Here is a 19,116-nt window from a genome sequence, read left to right on the forward strand (position 1 = left end):
GCTACACTTTCTGGACAAAAGTACTGAGATTCACCTATTTGGTATTAAGAACTGTTGCCATAAAATCAAGCACCCAGTCACACAGCCTATTTGTGACATAATGGGTTTTCTAATGGGCTCGCTCAATTTGTATCTGGCTCTTAAAGCATGTAGTGAGTTCACTGATCCACTGCTCAGTATGAACATCTACCACTGGAACAGGACAAATATTATACGAAAAGCATAACAGGACCACTTTAAATTATTGGACTACAACAAGTGCATAAAGCAGGCACACACACACACACCAAAACATGCAACACACCAAAGTTTTGTTTTTAAATATTTTATTCAAAAAAAGCCAAAAGCTCATCTCCAGAATTTCAAACCATCTGTATCAATGTTCCTCGAGTGGTGGACAGTCCCTTCACCTCACCGAGATCGGAGTTATGGCTCAAATCACAGCCCTGTATGTCTGGGTGGAGTTTGGGTGGAGCAGATATATCACCAATGCACAAAAAGGACAAATTTCAAACAGCCGGCCTGGTTGAGAAAATCTTATATACCTTTTTTTTTTTTTTTTTTTTTTTTTTTTATGCACACACCTCTGGGAAATGACAGCCACTGATCATTACTTTATTTAACGTTGTTTTTCCTACTATGAACTCTGAGGTGCTGCTTTAACCTGATTTAAATGTGAGCCAGAGCTCTGGGGCTGCGTTTACCTTCTGGAGGAACTTCATACAGTACACAGATTAAGAGTTTCACTCCAAAACCAGGAAAGCAAAGCTTTAAAAACACGCGCCGACACCACAGCAGAAGACCTTTCTTTGCACAAAACTGCCAGAGGACTTCAAAAATCTCTGTGACTGTCAGCGAGTGAAACGTGTCTATAACAGGTTTATATTTTCATACATAATTACAGAATGAAACCCTCAAACATATTAAAATAAAGACACTGGAGATATACATGGCATATCATTCACACACACTAATACTGAATACAACATATACACGTAAAGAGCAAGTCCTTTAAAAATGGGTTCAAATCTGAAGTAGTTTCATTTCAGGTTGGTTATTATCATCTTACAATATGGTGCAGTTTAAGAAACATGGCACACGGAGGATGATCAACATAAACTCTTATGCTGTCCACTTCTTATGGTGGACTGTCCACTAATCCAGCTGTTTATGAGCCCTGAATGTCACACAAAACATGTGGAATGAAACGTCTAACTTGTTTCTTTTCTCCCCAAACATGAAAATGAAAGCTTAAAAGGAACAGTTCATCCAGAAATCCCTGACTATCACCACGCTTACACCGGGCATCGACAGGTGAGCTCACTTTTAATCTCAGCTACAATCGAAAAGGACAAATATTTAATAGCTCTACCGCAGCTCAAGCAAGCCTGACGAAAAGATGGCTGACCCAGCCTCATTAATTTGCATGTACTGGACATAAAAAATAAATCATTTTAATACAAGGGGTGCTACGAAAGTATAGAGCCACAAACGGGAGGTCTGTACAGCTGTCAAATTAATCCAAAATTATATTGAATTATGGCTTCTAATAAACATGACGACCAGGATCAAAAGAATGTAAAAGAAATTCTTTTTAAGCAACCATCTGTTTCTCCAAAATAGGGTTTTTGTGGGTTTCTCAGCTGCTTCACACGTACAATCATCCAACAGATGCTGAACATCATGTCTGTTTTCCATACAGTGAAAGATCCCCAAAACATGTGGCCTGCTTCATAAGCCTCATAATTTCCCTTTAAAGGTGGTTAATTTAAATTATTGTGTTTAAAATTACCCAAAAGCTCCCTCAGAATGTAAAGAAACAAGTCCTGCGTGTTGTGTTTATGAGATGTCAACTCAGGCTGAACTAGGGCTGAGCTGTACTTTGACGTTATAACAGTTTCTACCACAATATGGGTGCAGTGAGTCAGTGTGGCCTTTGTTTAGTCAGGCAAATTATTAAGAAAACATTTTTCTTAACAAACAGAGAAAACCTCTGAGGAAATGGTGATAGGACTAAAAAGAAATAAAACGCTGCCCCTGGTGATGAAAACCAAATTCTGCATTTTTGAATTTGACTGTTTTAACAAAAAAAAATAGATAAGATTTGTCTTAAAAGTTAAACAAATAGATGATGTTTCTAAAGCTGAGGTACTGTATTAAATGATCATGATTAGAATTCAATCATAACTTTAGCTGTTGTGAGTGATAGCAACCAGATGTGGGTCGCATGTTAATGCCAGGTGTTAATACAGCATATCTGTTTCAGCTTCCTAACCAAACTGAGGATATGGTACTCCACCCCATCGACCAAATACGGCCACTTCTGGCTCAAAAAGAAAAATATAGCAGCAGATGAAATGTTGAAACTTCAAAAAACAGGTGATCCCATGGTGGCTACAACCCCAATATTTAGTTTCCTTTCCAATATAACCCAAATAAACTGCTTGTGTATGTACTGTGTAGTGTACAAATATAAAGGATATAGGCAAATTTTTTACTCCAAAGATCCATGTTTACTGGATTATAGAAGGCAAATAGCAGAAGACCTCAAATCGGGCATTTTCAGCACGATCAGAAACAAACCGACCTGCTAAACTTGACAGCTTGCTCCAACCTCTTATTGTCAGGAGGATTTATATTTAATCATCTTGGCAAAGAGGTGGGGCACATTCAAAAGAAGAAGATCAACTCAAACTATCAAATCCGATACCGTCATCGGCCCAGAACAAAAAACAGCGGGTACTCAAAATAGAGATTAACAAGGAAACCTGAAACTCGAGGGGTGAACTGAAACAGAGCAAACCTTTTTATTCTGGGTGAACTATTCCTTTTACTGCAGCTGCTTATTATAGGATCATTTATTTCTTCTGAAATAACTACATGGATGATTAAAAACAGGCAGGAAAAAGAACGTTTTTCTTGGTAAATGTGGGCTGAATTCATCCCTGCACTTCAGAGAACCGGTGGTCCATGTCCTCGGCCTGTTCGCCTGCCTGCCCACACACACATGGAAGCCCTAATTGAGTCCGTTTTGATCCAGATGGTTTGAAACTGAACAAAAATACGTACATACATACAAAATAAAATACAAAATAAGTAAAAGAGGAGGAAAGAAATAAAAGGATTTAGAAATGTGGGAGGTTTAATTGTTCCAAAGTCCGCCAGTCTGTTCTTGATACACCTCGATGACGTCCTCGTCCTCCATTCCCAGCTGGCATTAACACACAGCACAGAGACACGTTTTAGTACAACAGTAATTCACTTCCTGTTATTTGCAGCTCACCAAATCCTGCCTCACATCCAACCCCAACCCCTTCTTCACTACATCCATGAACCTTCTTCCCTGAGACTCACCCCACCCACTCCTTTGATTTAGATGACTGACCCCAGGTATTTAAACTCATCTACCTTCACTTTTCCACTTGGCCCTTTCTTTAATTCACACACACGTATTCTATCTTGCTTGTACTGATTTTAATTCGTCATCTCTCCAGAGCACACCTCCACCTGTCTGGGCTCTCTTCCACCTGCTCCCTACTCTCACTACAGGTCACAGTGTCATTTGCAAGCAAACTGACTTCATCTGTCAACACATCCATCAACCCTACAAACATGGTTCTCAGAGCTAATGCCTGATGTTATTCTACTTGATGTAATCTGTTAGTGCAGTGGATAAATGCATAGCCGCATTAATACATCAGAATGTTTGACTAACATAAAAATCATTCATACATGTGCTTAAAGTATTCATAATAAAGTTTACGGGTCATGCAAACAAGTTTTACACAAATTTCCAAGGAAAAAAACAAATAAAAACAAAAATAGGAAATAATGAGATGGATTTAAGACATGAGAGGAACCTGGAAAAAACTGGAGTGTTCACAGGGCTGCAAATTTAAACAATTTCCACAGTGTAACACAAAGTCAGTTAAACTTCAGGGATATCAGTGTGTCCAGTTAGGAAGCAGAAACCACCCTGAATCCATTTCAGCTGCTTTAATTTAATTTAACTGTTCAGCAGACTGATTTCTCTCTAGTTTAGCTTTGTGTTAGTGTCCTTGTCACTGCTGGTAGCAGTGCTGGAGACCTGCAGACCATTCAGAATGAGGTAGTCCAGCTCTTCCAGGACAAGACAAAACAGTTTGTTGTGTCTTACAGCACATTTTCAAGAGTGGAGGAGATAATCAGGGGATGGGCTGTCACACAAGCAGAGGTGGACAGTTCAGTAGAAGAACATCAATCCAGCAGCAAGATGACCTCCAGCGAGCTGTTAGTGAGCATGTTTCTGACCAACAATCAGAAACAGACTTCATGAGGATCATATGAGGGCCATGCACTTACAGCGGCATGCAGCACTTGCCAGAAAACACCAGAACTGGCAGGTCCTCCTACTGGTGCCCCGTTGTCTTCACAGACAAGAGCAGATTCACAGTGAACATGGGTTACAGATTTGCAAGTGTCTGGAGAAGCCGTGGAGAGTGTTATGTTGTCTGGGGCACTGTTATCCTGCCACTGTTTGGCAGTGGGTCAGTGATGGTTTGGGAAGGCAACTCCCAGGTGAAGAAATCATCTTGCGATGTCCCATCCTGGAGAAGCTGGACTACCTGTGCAACCTGAGGCCTGCCACCATCTCATGCTACCAGCAGTGATGAGGCCAGTAAAAAATCTAAACTACAGAAAAATCATTCAGGAGGAATAAGGAGAGAGCAATGGTCTTTCTCCATCATGTGCTAAACTGTCTTGTTGTTTGCTCCCCAGTGTACCTGTTGTCATTTTGATTTTACTGACTATGTTACACTGTGATGATTCTTTTTTTTTTTTTTGAACGTGAATAACAGGGTATTAAAACACACATCAGGAATCCAGATCCAGGACAGGTTTATGGAAACTTCAGTAATTTAACAGAAAGGATGAAGGAACATGCATCTCTACAGAAAGGAGGGACTCTGAAAAACTGTTGCTCATTACATAAGAACCTTTTAGAAAATCTTTCCGGTATATCATGTGGTCACAAACTGTATTTTATTTGCTGAAATATCTTAGTCGTTTGAGATTAACAGCGCTTTATAAATAGTTACTACTCCCTTTCCAGAAGGTGTCATCACACTGGGTACCCCCGCTTGTTTGATTTGGCAGAACTTTATGTTGGATGCCCTTCTTGACCCAATACGAAACAAAAGCATGAAATAACAAAAAGGAAATAAGGACGAGATAATCAGTGCAACACATATTGATAAAAACTGCAGTTTCTCTTATGGCCACTCAAGACTGACTTCTAAAAAAAAAAAGAAAGAAAGAAAGAAAAAGAAAAGAGGGACTCTGGATAAATGAGGGGAAGAGCTTAAGAGGACAATAAAGCCTGAAGATGAAAGGTTACCTCTTTGGGAGTCTGGTTGTCTGCGATTCTCTGTCCTTCAAACAGAAACCTTAGCGTGCTCGCTGGAACGCCCTGGAGGGAAAACACAAACATACAGGGGTTGGTTTTTTTTGTTTGTTTCTTTTTTTTAAAGTGACTTACTCCTGAGCTCTCAGCCCTCTCTGTGTGTGGCCTGGAGTCAAACTTGTGTCACTGAGTAACTGGGAGTGACTGATTTACCTGTCTCTGGCTGTATGACTCCTTCAGCTTCTTTAGATGCGTTGTCATTTTCACCTTAAAGTGGATTTCACTGCTGTCCTGTGGAGGCAAGCAAGGCAGTGATAAGAAACACAATTCCAGGAACTTTATTGTGTTTATGAACCACCGCTTGCCTGACAATAACCTTCACTCCAGTGTGTGAATGCGTGTGTGAATGGGTGAATGACTGAATGTAGTATAAAGCGCTTTGGGGTCCTTAGGGACTGAGTAAAGCACTATACAAATGCAGGCCATTTACCATTTACTTTATATTGTGTTAAGTCAGATTCCACAGTGCAGGCGGACTGTAACACTTAATAACTTGACTCCGTGTCATACATTTCTTTGTGCTTTTCATCGTTTCCTAGCATGAATTCTGCTTATGTTTTGAGAGTCTGGAACAGTTTAAAATATTCCACATCTCCGCGGGGTCAGCAGCCTGAACAGAGAAACCCAGCCCTCCCTCTCCCCAGCCACCTTCTCCAGTTTATCAGAGGGAACACCGAGGTGTTACCAGGTCAGCCGAGAGATATAATCATTTCAGCAACTCCTGGGTTTGTCCATGGGCCTCCTCCTGGTAGGACATGACTGGAACATCTCCCCTGGCTCCTTTGGGCCAGGCACACACCTCTTGATGTTGTGCTGTTTCCACCACAGCCGGGTTGAAGCCACAATTGTGCAGTCGTGTTAGTTTTTACCACTGGTAACCTCATTATATCAGTACAGAAGCTCAGAGAGTCACATTGCAACAGTTTGGAAAGATGTCGTGTCTTTTATCTATGACAGATATTCCAAAATTACCCAAATAATCCTAAAAGCAGATGTTTTTGTTACAATTCATATTTATGTAGCGCCAAATCACAACAACAGTCGCCTCAAGGCATTTTATATTGTAAGGTAAAGACCCTACAATACTACAGAGAAAAACCTCAACAATCAACAAGCACTTGGCGACAGTGGGAAGGAAAAACTCCCTTTTAACAGGAAGGAACAAATTCAATCGGAAGAAAAATCTGGTTCGTAACATATTTGACTTATTTTAATTTTATTAAAATTTTATTATTTAGAATACTGAAACATCAGAAATCACAAGTCGACGCCTTGATTGTCAAGTCAAAGTTTAAAAACACAGACTTACATACATTTTTCCATCCATTGGGCAGTAGTAGGGGAGGCATATTTGAACTATTCGTGGCAGGAAACATTTTTATGACTAAAATATCACAACACCACATAGAAATGTACAGCACTTGCTCACTTGAAAGGTGATGTGCCAACGCTGCCCAACAGAGTCTGTGGAGAGATAGGAATAAAAACTATCCGAGTTTCCCTGAACCACTCGTGTAGTTAGCTTCTAGCTTCTAAGCCCCTTGCAGTCATACTATTCTTACAAGCATCAGCTTGTATTCTGGTTTGTCTGGAAACTGGTTTCATTAAACACGCATATTAATCACCCACTATTGTCCTTTCCATTTTTGGTGTGGCATAGGACCTGGGTCATGACAGTGACAGTAATATTTATCTTTAACTTTGTCTATTGTGTCCTTTGATGAAATTGTTGCCAAGCATGACTTAGCCCACAGCCAGTTCTTTAGATATTCACAACTGAGAGATTTTATTAGAACACAGCAAACCAGTCCTTGTCCATTCCAGGCGTATCAACACTCGAAGAAATGATGGTGAAAGATTGCCAGGGAAGGGGCTTGACTTCTAAAGTGTATAATGAACTGGCGGATGCCTCGCCAGAAACGTCAGTAAAGAAGCTTGAGTCCTGGAGAGAGGACTTACAGGAGAACATCTCCATTGAGGAGAGTGAGAGGGCTTGTGCCAAGGCACAATCGCAAACAGTGAACACTCATTTAAATTTCTTGCAGTACAACTGGTTAAAGCATACTTTACGCTTTCTACAGTACCATCCCAGATGTTTGCATAAAATGTGACAAGGAAAAGTGCACGATTTTCCCATGTTTGTGGCAGTGTCCTGAAATTAGAAAAATTCTGTGAAGAAGTAAAATAATGCACTGAAGAAATATTAGAAATAAAAATACATTTAGAACCAAAACTTTTTCTGCTGGGTATTTACCCAGCTAATTGTAACATAACAAGCAAGCATCAGCTATTTTTAGACATAAGGCTGCTGATGGCCAAGAGAATGCCTGCAATTGCTTGGACCAAGGATGGGTAAATGGATTTCAGAATTAACATCAATTCTGCCCTTAGAAAAGATCACCTACACAATCAGGGGTAAACAACGAAGCTTTGATAGCATCTTCAAAAAACTTTCTTGCAAATAAAGACTTGCCCGTTTGGTGGAAGCTCTTGGGGATGACTCATAAGTGGCCCTCTGCAGTCCATTTGGGAATATGTTTACTGCTTGGCATAGAACGACTACTTTGTAATTTACGTGTAACGTATACCTGCGAGTAGAGCTGGGCAATATAAGATTTTTTCATATCACGATATGTTTTTTTCATTTCAGGCGATAACGATATATATCACGATATAAGCCAAATAACTATATTTGTAAGATTTAAATGTGCCGTTGCTCACAAGTAAAATGTGAAATAATCAGCAGCTTGTCTTGATTTTAATATTTATTTCCCATAATAAGTTCAACAGGGTAGATGTACTTAAGGAACATGAGACTTTTTCAGATAAATAAAGGCAAATATTGCAAACTACACAAAAGGCAGCCGCTAAAGCGTTTAAGTTTCAAAATAGACCAAACAAAACAGACTACTAAATTGTCAATTCCACTTAGAAACAAAATATTAATTCTAAAAATAAATCTTAGTTTGTTTTACAGAAGAACAGACAAAATTGACTAACTTTTGTCAATATCAAATAAACTGAGAACTAAAAGGAAATTTTCAATCTCTCCTTGTTGTATAGCTTTCTGAACTTTCTGTATCCTTTATCATCCGCAACTGAAAATAGTTGTGGATGATTACTATACCTTTCTAATGTGACGTTGTTGTCCCTGGCTCTCTTTCTCTCTCTCTCCCTCCCCCTCTGTTCCTGTGCTACTGCGAGTGTAACTACCGCCCCTCCCCCCTCTTCCCAGCGCAAAGCACAAGGCTCGCGTGCGGAGTGAAGCGGGAAAAAAGTGCGAGAGAGAGGGTGAGAGAAAGAAAAAAAACAAACCCCACGGCTCGCAATAAGGAGCCGGCTTGCGTCGTTCATGTCAAAAGTCCGGCTCTAAGAGCCATTTCGTTCGCGACCGACACATCACTACGAAATACCTTCGCACTACGGAACTTCTATGGCCCTTCCGTTCGACAATCTCTCCGGCATTGGAACCATCATCTCTTTTCTCTTCGGTAACCTGGTCACCCACGCTCTCGGTTGATTTTTCTCTAGTCGGCACACTCATTTCCTCCATTACCTGGGCAGCCCGGCTGGCTGCTTCCCAAACAACTACACATGTGCGGTTTGGCACTTGTGCTGTACGTAACAAGTCACGTGACGTGACGCTGCGGCTGTGATTGGTTCGGCTCTGCGCTACTTAATTTGGATTGGCTGTTCTTTTCTTTTTTTTTAAGAGAGCAAGGTCTATCGCAATAGTTTATTTTTTCTATGGAGAAAAAGTTATTTCGCAATACATATCGTTATCGTTCTATCGCCCAGCTCTACCTGCGAGTGTGAGTAATGTATGGTGGGAGTCCCACACAGTTACCCCCCCCTTTTTTTCCTTTCATGGTGTTATATGTACCATTGCAGTATGTGTAGTTTGTAGTGTATGTAAGTTTAGCTACTTGTTTTGTTATGTTTTAGTGGTTGTGTACAGGTGTTATGTTCGAAAATAAATAAAGACACTGTTGGAAAAAACCCCACTTTGTCTTATTGTGCATTTTGTCTCATTTTGGCAAATACATTATACTCATAATACATTAAAGGCAAGGTGGAGGAAGTCTAAAACTATAGAAAAAGAATAATTCCATCATTATTTAAGATGTTCGATTTCACAGTTACTGTCATTATGGTGTACAGCATCAAGCCTAGCCCTTAAATAGACTGTGATCAGATCTCAGCAGCCTGAACACAAAGTTTTCAATATGCTGAAAGCTAAAAAACACACTTTTACAAACAGAGACAGAGTGTAAAAATATAGAGGAAATGTCTTTAGCCATTAGGGTCAAAGGACTGGGATAGAAACATGACTCACTGGTTGTTTATGTTGTAATCCATTAAGTGCCAATCATCCCTACATTATAGTTGTTAGAGCTAGTAGTGAAACTTAAAAAATCCTAAAATAACTGAACATTGTCAGCCTGGAAAAAATCTGAGCTAAAACAAACAGATGATTAGCTGCTGTAGGAAACTGTGTGGTTATTAAAATCCACTGTGAAAGAGAAGAGGATGACCTTCCTCAGGGTGAGTTAAACGCACCTATACGTGCGGCTCTTTCCACCCAGAAAAGATCACGGTTGACAGCAGAGATGCGAATCCAATGAAGTGAAACTACGAGGATACATATCCAAGCTTTCTTTGTGTTAGCCGGCTTGACAAAGCCTAAAAGTTCTTCCAGAGATAATGGGTGTCAAGGCACTTATCATCTTTCTCCATTAACTCAGGCTTTCTGCTTCACCCTCCTCGCATGTTAACATAAAAGGGACTGTTCATTGTGTCATTTCACGCTGCCTCCTCACAAAATGGATCAACTGAGCACCGTCCACTCCAATCAGAGACTTTATCACTGAGATCTTTTCCTTAATTAGTGAGTTCATGAGTTACTTTATGAATAAATATATCCATTTTCCCACCCAGTGTGCTTTAAGTCAGCTTATTAGCTACACATTAGAGCTCTGATACTCAAGACTGCTCAGTATGTTCACATCTGACTGTCTCCAGTAACGTAATAAAGGAGGAAATCTCTGCTTTGTTGCCAGGCCAAAGTTAAATTATCTGTACTGATTGAACAGAACTTGGTGAGCAGCAACCTCCCAATATAACCGCTCAGTTTTCTAATCCATGCCATTAACTGCAAATCCACCAGTGTAGAGCAGATTTAGCAGCATTACAACCTAACAAAGACATCTACAGATTCTCTGCGTCTCCGACTGAATTCATTTAAATTTCAGAATTAAAGCGACGCACAGTTTGCACGGCTGTAACCTTTTATGAAGGCTTCACAGAACAGAATAGCTACTTTCTTGTCATTCAGAACATAGACCAGTTTACACACATCAGAATGAAATTTAGGTGCATTTACTCACCATGAGACTGTAAGGTATAAAGCATTAAAAAAAAGAAGAAGGATATTTACATGTAAGAATAGAGGAAAAATCTCTCTATATAAATATTCATAGTAAAAAAAAACAAACCCCAAACTGAATAGGATCTTAAAAATATACTGCACAGCAATACAGCAGCCAAACAAAGCAGCGCACACTCACCATTCCAGACATACTGGACTGTCCTACATATACGGTCAATTTCAGAAGTTTGCCTCATGCATATATGGAGCAGGGGAGGGGTTACTGTGAGGGGTCATATCTGAAGGTGCATGGCAGACCGTCTTTGGTGGCTTTGTGGCCAGCATCTGTGACATTCAGTGGTCTTTTTTGTTTTGTTAATGCCACACAAAGCAAAACAAACAAAAACGACGACACTACACACTAACGGTTCACTACAAACACGCTAAATGTCTCAAATCTCTCAACTTGCCGTTTTCTTTTTCAGCACCATCACTCCCACAACTTCCTCAGCAACCAAATGCCACGTGTTACCATTTAACTTTTTCAGGAAAGTCACGTTTTGTTTTGTTCTCATCTCAAGCACTTTCTGCGTGCGAGCGCTGACTATCTAAGAAAAAGCATGGCGTCAATTATTTATCACAGCTTTGGTTTTATCAACTCGAAGTCTGTTTTCCTCTTCAGAAACACAACACATAAACAGATTTCCCTGACGTTTGTGACATACAGTTGTATATCGTAGGGCTGCAACTAAAGGACTATTTTGGTAGACGACTAATCTACCAATTTTTCTTTGATTAGTCAGTTGGTCAACGACTATTTTAATAACTTGGGCAAACCTCCTGTTCTAGGCTCCAGTACTTCACCTGCTCAAGCCTGCCCACCTGTGAATATCACCCTGCTGTCTTGTCCCACAGCAAATTAAAATAATGACCCAGGAAACATTTGTTCATATTAGGGCTGCCACAAACGATTATTTTGATAGTCGACTAGTCACCAATTATTTTTGCGATTAGTCGACTAATCAGATTGTGCGTCCATTGGACGTAAAACGTACAGCTTATTGCACCAGCATGCATCTGCTCTTATATAACTATCATTAGCTTACAGCTAGAGCTGGGCGATAGAACGATAACGATATGTATTGCGAAATAACTTTTTCTCGATAGAAAAATTAAACTATTGCGATAGACTTCATCTCTCTCTTGCTCTCTTAAAAAAAAGAAAGAAAAGAAGAACAGCCAATCCAAATTAAATAGCGCAGAGCCGAACCAATCACAGCCGCAGCGTCACGTCACGTGACTTGTTACGTACAGCACAAGTGCCAAGCCGCACATGTGTAGTTGTTTGGGAAGCAGCCAGCCGGGCTGCCCAGGTAATGGAGGAAATGAGTGTGCCGACTAGAGAAAAATCAACCGAGAGCGTGGGTGACCAGGTTACCGAAGAGAAAAGAGATGATGGTTCCAATGCCGGAGAGATTGTCGAACGGAAGGGCCATAGAAGTTCCGTAGTGCGAAGGTATTTCGTAGTGATGTGTCGGTCGCGAACGAAATGGCTCTTAGAGCCGGATCTTTGACGTGAACGACGCGAGCCGGCTCCTTATCGCGAGCCGTGGGTTTTTTTTTTTCTCTCACCCTCTCTCTCGCACTTTTTTTCCACTTCACTCCGCACGCGAGCCTTGTGCTTTGCGCTGGGAAGAGGGGGGAGGGGCGGTAGTTAGGGGTGGGTTTTAATAATCGATTCATCGATTAAAATCGATTCTGGCTTGGATAACGTGAAATCGATTCATTAAAATCCTGAATCGATTTTTTAATATAAATTTATTTTGCCCGAAACGCCAGAATCTCAGGTGAAACCTCACAAAATTTCAACAACCACCAAACAGCTAAGACAGTAAAAGAGAGCAGGTACACGGATTCTGCACAAGGACGTAAACACAAAGCACGGACCCGCGGATCAGAATCAGTGAGATGTCGCCTTTCTCACCCGACGGGCGCTGCAGCTTTAAACGGCTGCGCGCGCTCCCGCGGACGGCAATCACTTTCTGGCACAACAACTGCACGGACACGGTCGGGGCTGAAAGCCGACAGCTCGCTGATTCTGATGTTTCGGCGGGTCCGCGCTTTGTGTTCACGCCCTTTTTGCGCTGATTCTAAAGCTGTTAGTTTTATCTCTCTCCAAACAATATTGACCGAACCAGCAGCAAAAGAAGATCCAAACTACGCTTCACATAAACATTGTCATGAAATCACTCTGACTTTTACTGTTTTGCTTCACCCACGATAAAATCACACGTCATGCACAGCTCGCTCTCTCTCTCTCTGTACTTCAAGAACAGTTTCCCATCTAAAAATCTGTTTTCTGCATTATTCGCTTGCTTGTTACGCACAAGTCTACTGTTGTTTACAGCGCTGTCGACCGCTGTTTTTTTTTTCGTTTTACATACTTCCGAAAAGAAAACCTAATTTCTGCCGTTCAATACTGAACAAATTTAAACTTTTTAAAATTATGCAAAATGCAAAACGCTTAGCCGTGTGTCTAATAAAACCGCTGTAACATCAGAGGTAACGTTCATATGTTGATTAATGGTTTTCTTTCGTTTTCGATGTACTGCAGAATATTTTTATAAAATCCCAGGCCAGGAAAACCACCTTCATGTTTTTCTCTGTTTTATCTTCAGCTACTTTGACACAAAGGCATCTGCTGTGACGCTTACACCTTTGATAAAGTCTTGCGTGTGTCAGCTTCCTTTTTATAGATACAAAAATATGTAAATGTACTGATCTGAATTATATTTCTGACTGTCAAAATTTCCCAGATTCAAATCGAATTGAATCGAATCGAATCAAATAGAATCGAATTGAATCGAATCGTGGATCGAATCGATTCAGGACCTTGTGAATCGGAAACGAATCGATTCTAGAAATCAGTGACGATACCCAGCCCTAGCGGTAGTTACACTCGCAGTAGCACAGGAACAGAGGGGGAGGGAGAGAAAGAGAAAGAGAGCCAGGGACAACAACATGACATTAGAAAGGTATAGTAATCATCCACAACTATTTTCAGTTGCGGATGATAAAGGATTCAGAAAGTTCAGGAAGCTATACAACAAGGAGAGATTGAAAATTTCCTTTTAGTTCTCAGTTTATTTGATATTGACAAAAGTTAGTCAATTTTGTCTGTTCTTCTGTAAAACAAACTAAGATTTATTTTTAGAATTAATATTTTGTTTCTAAGTGGAACTGACAATTTAGTAGTCTGTTTTGTTTGTTCTATTTTGAAACTTAAACGCTTTAGCGGCTGCCTTTTGTGTAGTTTGCAATATTTGCCTTTATTTATCTGAAAAAGTCTCATATTCCTTAAGTACATCTACCCTGTTGAACTTATTATGGGAAATAAATATTAAAATCAAGACAAGCTGCTGATTATTTCACATTTTACTTGTGAGCAACGGCACATTTAAATCTTACAAATATAGTTATTTGGCTTATATCGTGATATATATCGTTATCGCCTGAAATGAAAAAAACATATCGTGATATGAAAAAATCTTATATCGCCCAGCTCTACTTACAGCAGTGTTTAAGGTATGTGCTAACTAAAAAATAAAGACGAGATGATAGTTTATTAAATTTTAATGAAATATGCAGATTGTTTCGGTGGAGTTTAATAAACTCAGCCATCTGCTCCTTGCTATCTAAAATATAACAGCACACCGGAGTAGTGCTGGGCGATATGGAAAAAATATTTATCACGATATGAATTATTTTATATCACGATAACGATATATATCACGATATACCACCTGACCTGTGGTCATCTGGAAAGTATGCAGTCTTTAAACAGCGAGTGGAGAGGGTGCAGTCTTTGTTTTGAATTACTGTAAAGCATGTCGCAAATCCGGGTGCACGTAAAGCAGCACCATGTTGCAAAACCACAAGACAGAGTTTCTTTGCGAAAAATATCATTTTTTAATACTTTATTTTCTCTTGTTAAGAGTATGTATAGTGAGAAGACAACACTAATATATTTGCACAGGCTATTTAACCCTTTAAGACCTACCATAGAACCAAGTCCGCCAGAGCTTATCTTTACATTTATTTATTTTGAGTGTCTTCTTAGTTTTATTTTTGAGACACACAATTTTTTATATACTACAGGAAAAATAAAAATAAATAAATGCAAATTTGCAAAAACACAGCATGTGCATCAAAATAAACTATTTACAACAGTGTAATTTGACTTCTAAGCATCCCAGAAACGATACAGAAGAACATAAAGTCAAACATGTCTTTTAAAAACACCAACATAAGCTTTGAAGCTTAAAAAACTACATTTTCCGCGAAAATGACGTCACTTCCGGTTTCGGAGTAATGGTGGACATGCGAGAGTTCGCGCTGACTTATATACAAACTAGGAAGTGTTATGAACAGCTGATTGGATCGGCAAAGCCTGTTTCTGGAATATTATGTTTTTGTTGCTGCAAGTCTGGAATATTATGTTTTTGTTGCTGGAAGTGCTTTTTATGCAATTTTTGCAAAGCTATATGTGAAAGAAAACCGTGACCTAGGGCAAGCTAATGGAATAAGATGTAAGTACAACTCTTACGGTTTCATATGCAAAAAAACCCATTATTGCGCTACCTTACGTGGTTACAGTTCTACAGGGATTTAAAAATAGTTAGGCAAAACGGAGTGTGCCTGCTCCGACCGGTTGTAAAGGGTTAATGATATATTTTATGTAATAATTTGTAAAATTCGGGCTAGAAACGATAGAAACGATAGAAGACAAATGGCACGATAGACACTTTTCTATCGTCCACACGATATATATCGTCATATCGCCCAGCACTACACCGGAGTATATTCTCGAGCATCTTACACTTCTGATAATCAGTTTTCTGTTTGACGTTTATTTAGCTGTGTAAAAACTATAACTTTATTATTGTCATTATTATTTTATATTATTGTTCTGTTTATTTTTATCCTTCAGCTAAACTAATTTCCCCGTGTGGGACAAAAAAGAAATTGAATTGAACTGAATTAATCTCAGCCAAACCGATTTTCTCAGGAACAAATAAAATACTGAAAAAAGCCAAACAATAACATTTTTAAGTTATCTAAATGACTTATATATCATGTTTAACCTGAGTAGCGAAAGACGGCGGTGGGTTTGAAAACGATTTGCCGGGAGTCCGGTGTTCTCACCGGTTCTAGTAAGCCTTGAACCCCGGCTAGCTATCGAGCTGGTGGGTAACAGACGTCTCCGAAAACGTCAGAGCGCTTTTGAAAATATGTGATGTCTTGATAAACTGAACAGATATTTGAGGTTTCCACAGCTACATTCTCACCTGAAAATATGTTAAACGTTTATTTTGTGACCCAGAAAGAATAATAAGAGTAATATTAAAACTAACTAGCTGCCGCCATTGTTGGAAACTGAGCAGGGTCGCGCTATGAATTCTGTGATAGGTTGGGCCACGAAGCGACCCATCCTTCAAATCTGGGGAAATGAAGGGCGCATTTATCGGCTGCATTTGTCGGAGTCTTCGAATTTGGACAGTCTTCGTCGTGTCGCTGTAACATAATCGGCCTACAAATGCAGCCTCAGGAGGATGCGGTTCCTGAATTTGGACACAGCTATGATACCGGACACTGCTTCTTCTTCTTCGGGGTTTAACGGCATCTTTGTACATGCAGTTCTGCCATCTTCTGTTTCAGTCAGTTATTACACTCTTAAATCCTACTACTTATTCCTGCGTCTTTCAGGATCTTACAAAGCTTCAAACGACGCGTCGACTATTAAATTAGTCGTCGACGATTTTGATAGTCAACGTAATCCTGACTAGTCGACTAATCGTGGCAGCCCTAGTTCATATAAACAAGCTCATCTATATGTGCTCAATGTTGAACTGTTTGACTATATACATAATTAATTACTGATATGGTCAAAACCACAGATTAACTACCTAACGTTAGGTGGAAGAGGTTTACTATTCAGAATAAACACTAATATTAATGTGAGAAGAAAAAAGACAAACTAGGAGACAGTGTAGCTACTTCTGTTTAAAGGTTTACTATCGCATTTCACTGATTGGCTAACAAAACTGAAATGGTGTTTGCTTAGCAAGCATCACCCTAAGAAGTTTCCGACAGGTAAGCTAACATAAACATTAGTGTACAGACATTAACATAAACAAGGTAACAACGCGACGCACTAACTTAAGTCCCTAAAACCGTCCCAGTCAAGAGTTGAGGTCACAGCTCCAGGGTGCCAGCATTTTAAGTCCTCATGCACTGCAAGTGCTGTCATGTCGTTGCACAGTCTGCATTTAAATTTGTCTGTTTTCTGCTTAATGCTTTCACATTGTTTACAATAGTATATTGTCTCATTAACGCTCTGCCTAACTATAAAACTATGTAACATCAACCCTTATAACATGGTTGAAGATTGTTTCTCCCATCTCTCGTTTGCTTTTAAACTTTGCCTTATCACTCGTTAAACACGCCAATACCAAAAGATAATAAATAGCCAATAACCTCAATTTGCTGATAAATCAGTCACGCTCTAAGTGTAAGTGAATAAAACAGAAAGACATGCGTGTCACACTTGCTTCGTAGTAAAGGAACCAACTTAAAGGACCATCTTTGAGATACTGTAGCATCAATCAAGATAAAGCCAAATATTACATTTTTGTTAAAAGAGCCACTGAGTAGATTTATGGTTGTGGATCTGTAGTTTCAGTTTATGTACACTTTATTTACTTATTAAAGTATAAATATACACCCCAAGAATCCTACAAATGCAAATATGCAAATGTTTGGTCATGGAGTGCAGCAGGATTTTGATAACAAAACAAACTGGTTATGTCTGATAAGACAGTGTAAAGTTACAGCCTTTACTCTAATAGTCTCTAACTCCTCCCTGGAGCTGACTCTACAATGACACTGGTACAAAAAGAAAATGTAACAAAAATAACACTAAAAATATGTAAGAAAGCATCATTAATATCATCTAACACATACACACCTGACCAATCACTTTTAATTTGATGTACTCTCCGTCTTTTTTATCCCCTCCGTCTTGGCTGGATGGTTTTGTCTCCTAAAAATAAACAAACAAACCGTAAATAAACAAAACACCTCCAAGCACGACACACACACACTCATATATATAAATATTTATTTAATTCCAGCGCGGCTCGACACCCGAGTGTCACTGCTTTGGAAAACCATGTCACTCTGTTTTGTAACAGTTTCTGTTTCGTATTACTGCCAACAACCGTTGCTCCACAGCAGAACTTTAAATAAGAAACCAGAGCTAGCCGCTAGCTGCTAAATAAGCTGTGAATTCAGGCCCGAAGCTACACGAGCTAAGAGCTAGCATATTAGATAAGTCGATACGAGCCAGCGGGCATAAATAAACACCAAGCAGCCTTTTTCTGTTTTCTGCTGGTGACAAAACAACACAGAGCCTTCGGAGCGCATTTCTTACCGTATCTGACATGCTTTTTCTCTGTGTGTGCCCAGGAAAATACACTGACAATAGATGAAGCGTTAGCTCACAGGCGCAGCTCCTGGTTGATGTTATTCGACAGCCGGAATTGACGCATGGGGTTGCTTCTTTCAAAAATAAGAGTCTCTCCAAAGTGAAGCACAGACATGATCGTTTAATTTTGAAAAATATAGTTGGGGTCGCTAATCTTTACTCTCGAAAGAGCAAATTTTACCCTATTTTGTTTGTAAACCCCCCCCCAAAAAAAAACCAACAACAAAAAACACACTTGAGCCCTATAATAAAGCCTATTACATATAAATTGCCCTGTATCCATGTTACTAATAGGTGTAAATGATTAAAATGTATTCCTATCTTCTTTATTACCAAATAAACTGAATAATTTTGGTACAAAATATCCAGTAATATGCTCCACAGACCACTTTGAGGCCTACTTGTGATTTTACAAATACATAAAATTTGACATAAGCTACTTTTACAAAAGAAAAAAAAAATTATTATTTTTTTAAATGCCAGTTTTGATTTCATTTGTCTAAAGTACAGATGTAGATAAACCTTGCTGGAAGTGAAAGAAGCCAAATTTGTCCACATACTTAGTTACCATTTTTCTTTCTTTAACTTTATGGATCTGGAACTGTTAGCTGAGAAGACCCAAGGCTTGAGAATTCAGCGAACAGGCTGCACATTTTTACAGTCATATAATATGAAGAGTTCCTTACACTAGTGCTGAATAAAGTTCCAAAAATAAATATCCACTGATCACATTTATATAGTGTTTTTAAAGGAAGAGGA

General features: G+C 39.4%; 1 protein-coding gene across 1 annotated transcript; it reads right to left on the minus strand.

Annotated features, from left to right (window-relative positions):
• Positions 1-309: 309 nt before the first annotated feature.
• Positions 310-18,406, minus strand: sumo1 (small ubiquitin like modifier 1). The gene is made up of 5 exons (XM_063466923.1): positions 18,304-18,406; positions 17,839-17,913; positions 5,597-5,674; positions 5,378-5,449; positions 310-3,211 (listed from the first exon to the last, which is right to left on the minus strand). Exons 1-5 carry the CDS (start codon positions 18,313-18,315, stop codon positions 3,143-3,145), a joined length of 306 nt encoding a protein of 101 aa, XP_063322993.1. The 5' UTR covers positions 18,316-18,406; the 3' UTR covers positions 310-3,142.
• Between the last annotated feature and the right edge of the window lie 710 nt (positions 18,407-19,116).

This window comes from Pelmatolapia mariae, linkage group LG23 (genome assembly GCF_036321145.2).
Source record: "Pelmatolapia mariae isolate MD_Pm_ZW linkage group LG23, Pm_UMD_F_2, whole genome shotgun sequence".
Classification (NCBI taxonomy): Eukaryota; Metazoa; Chordata; class Actinopteri; order Cichliformes; family Cichlidae; genus Pelmatolapia; species Pelmatolapia mariae.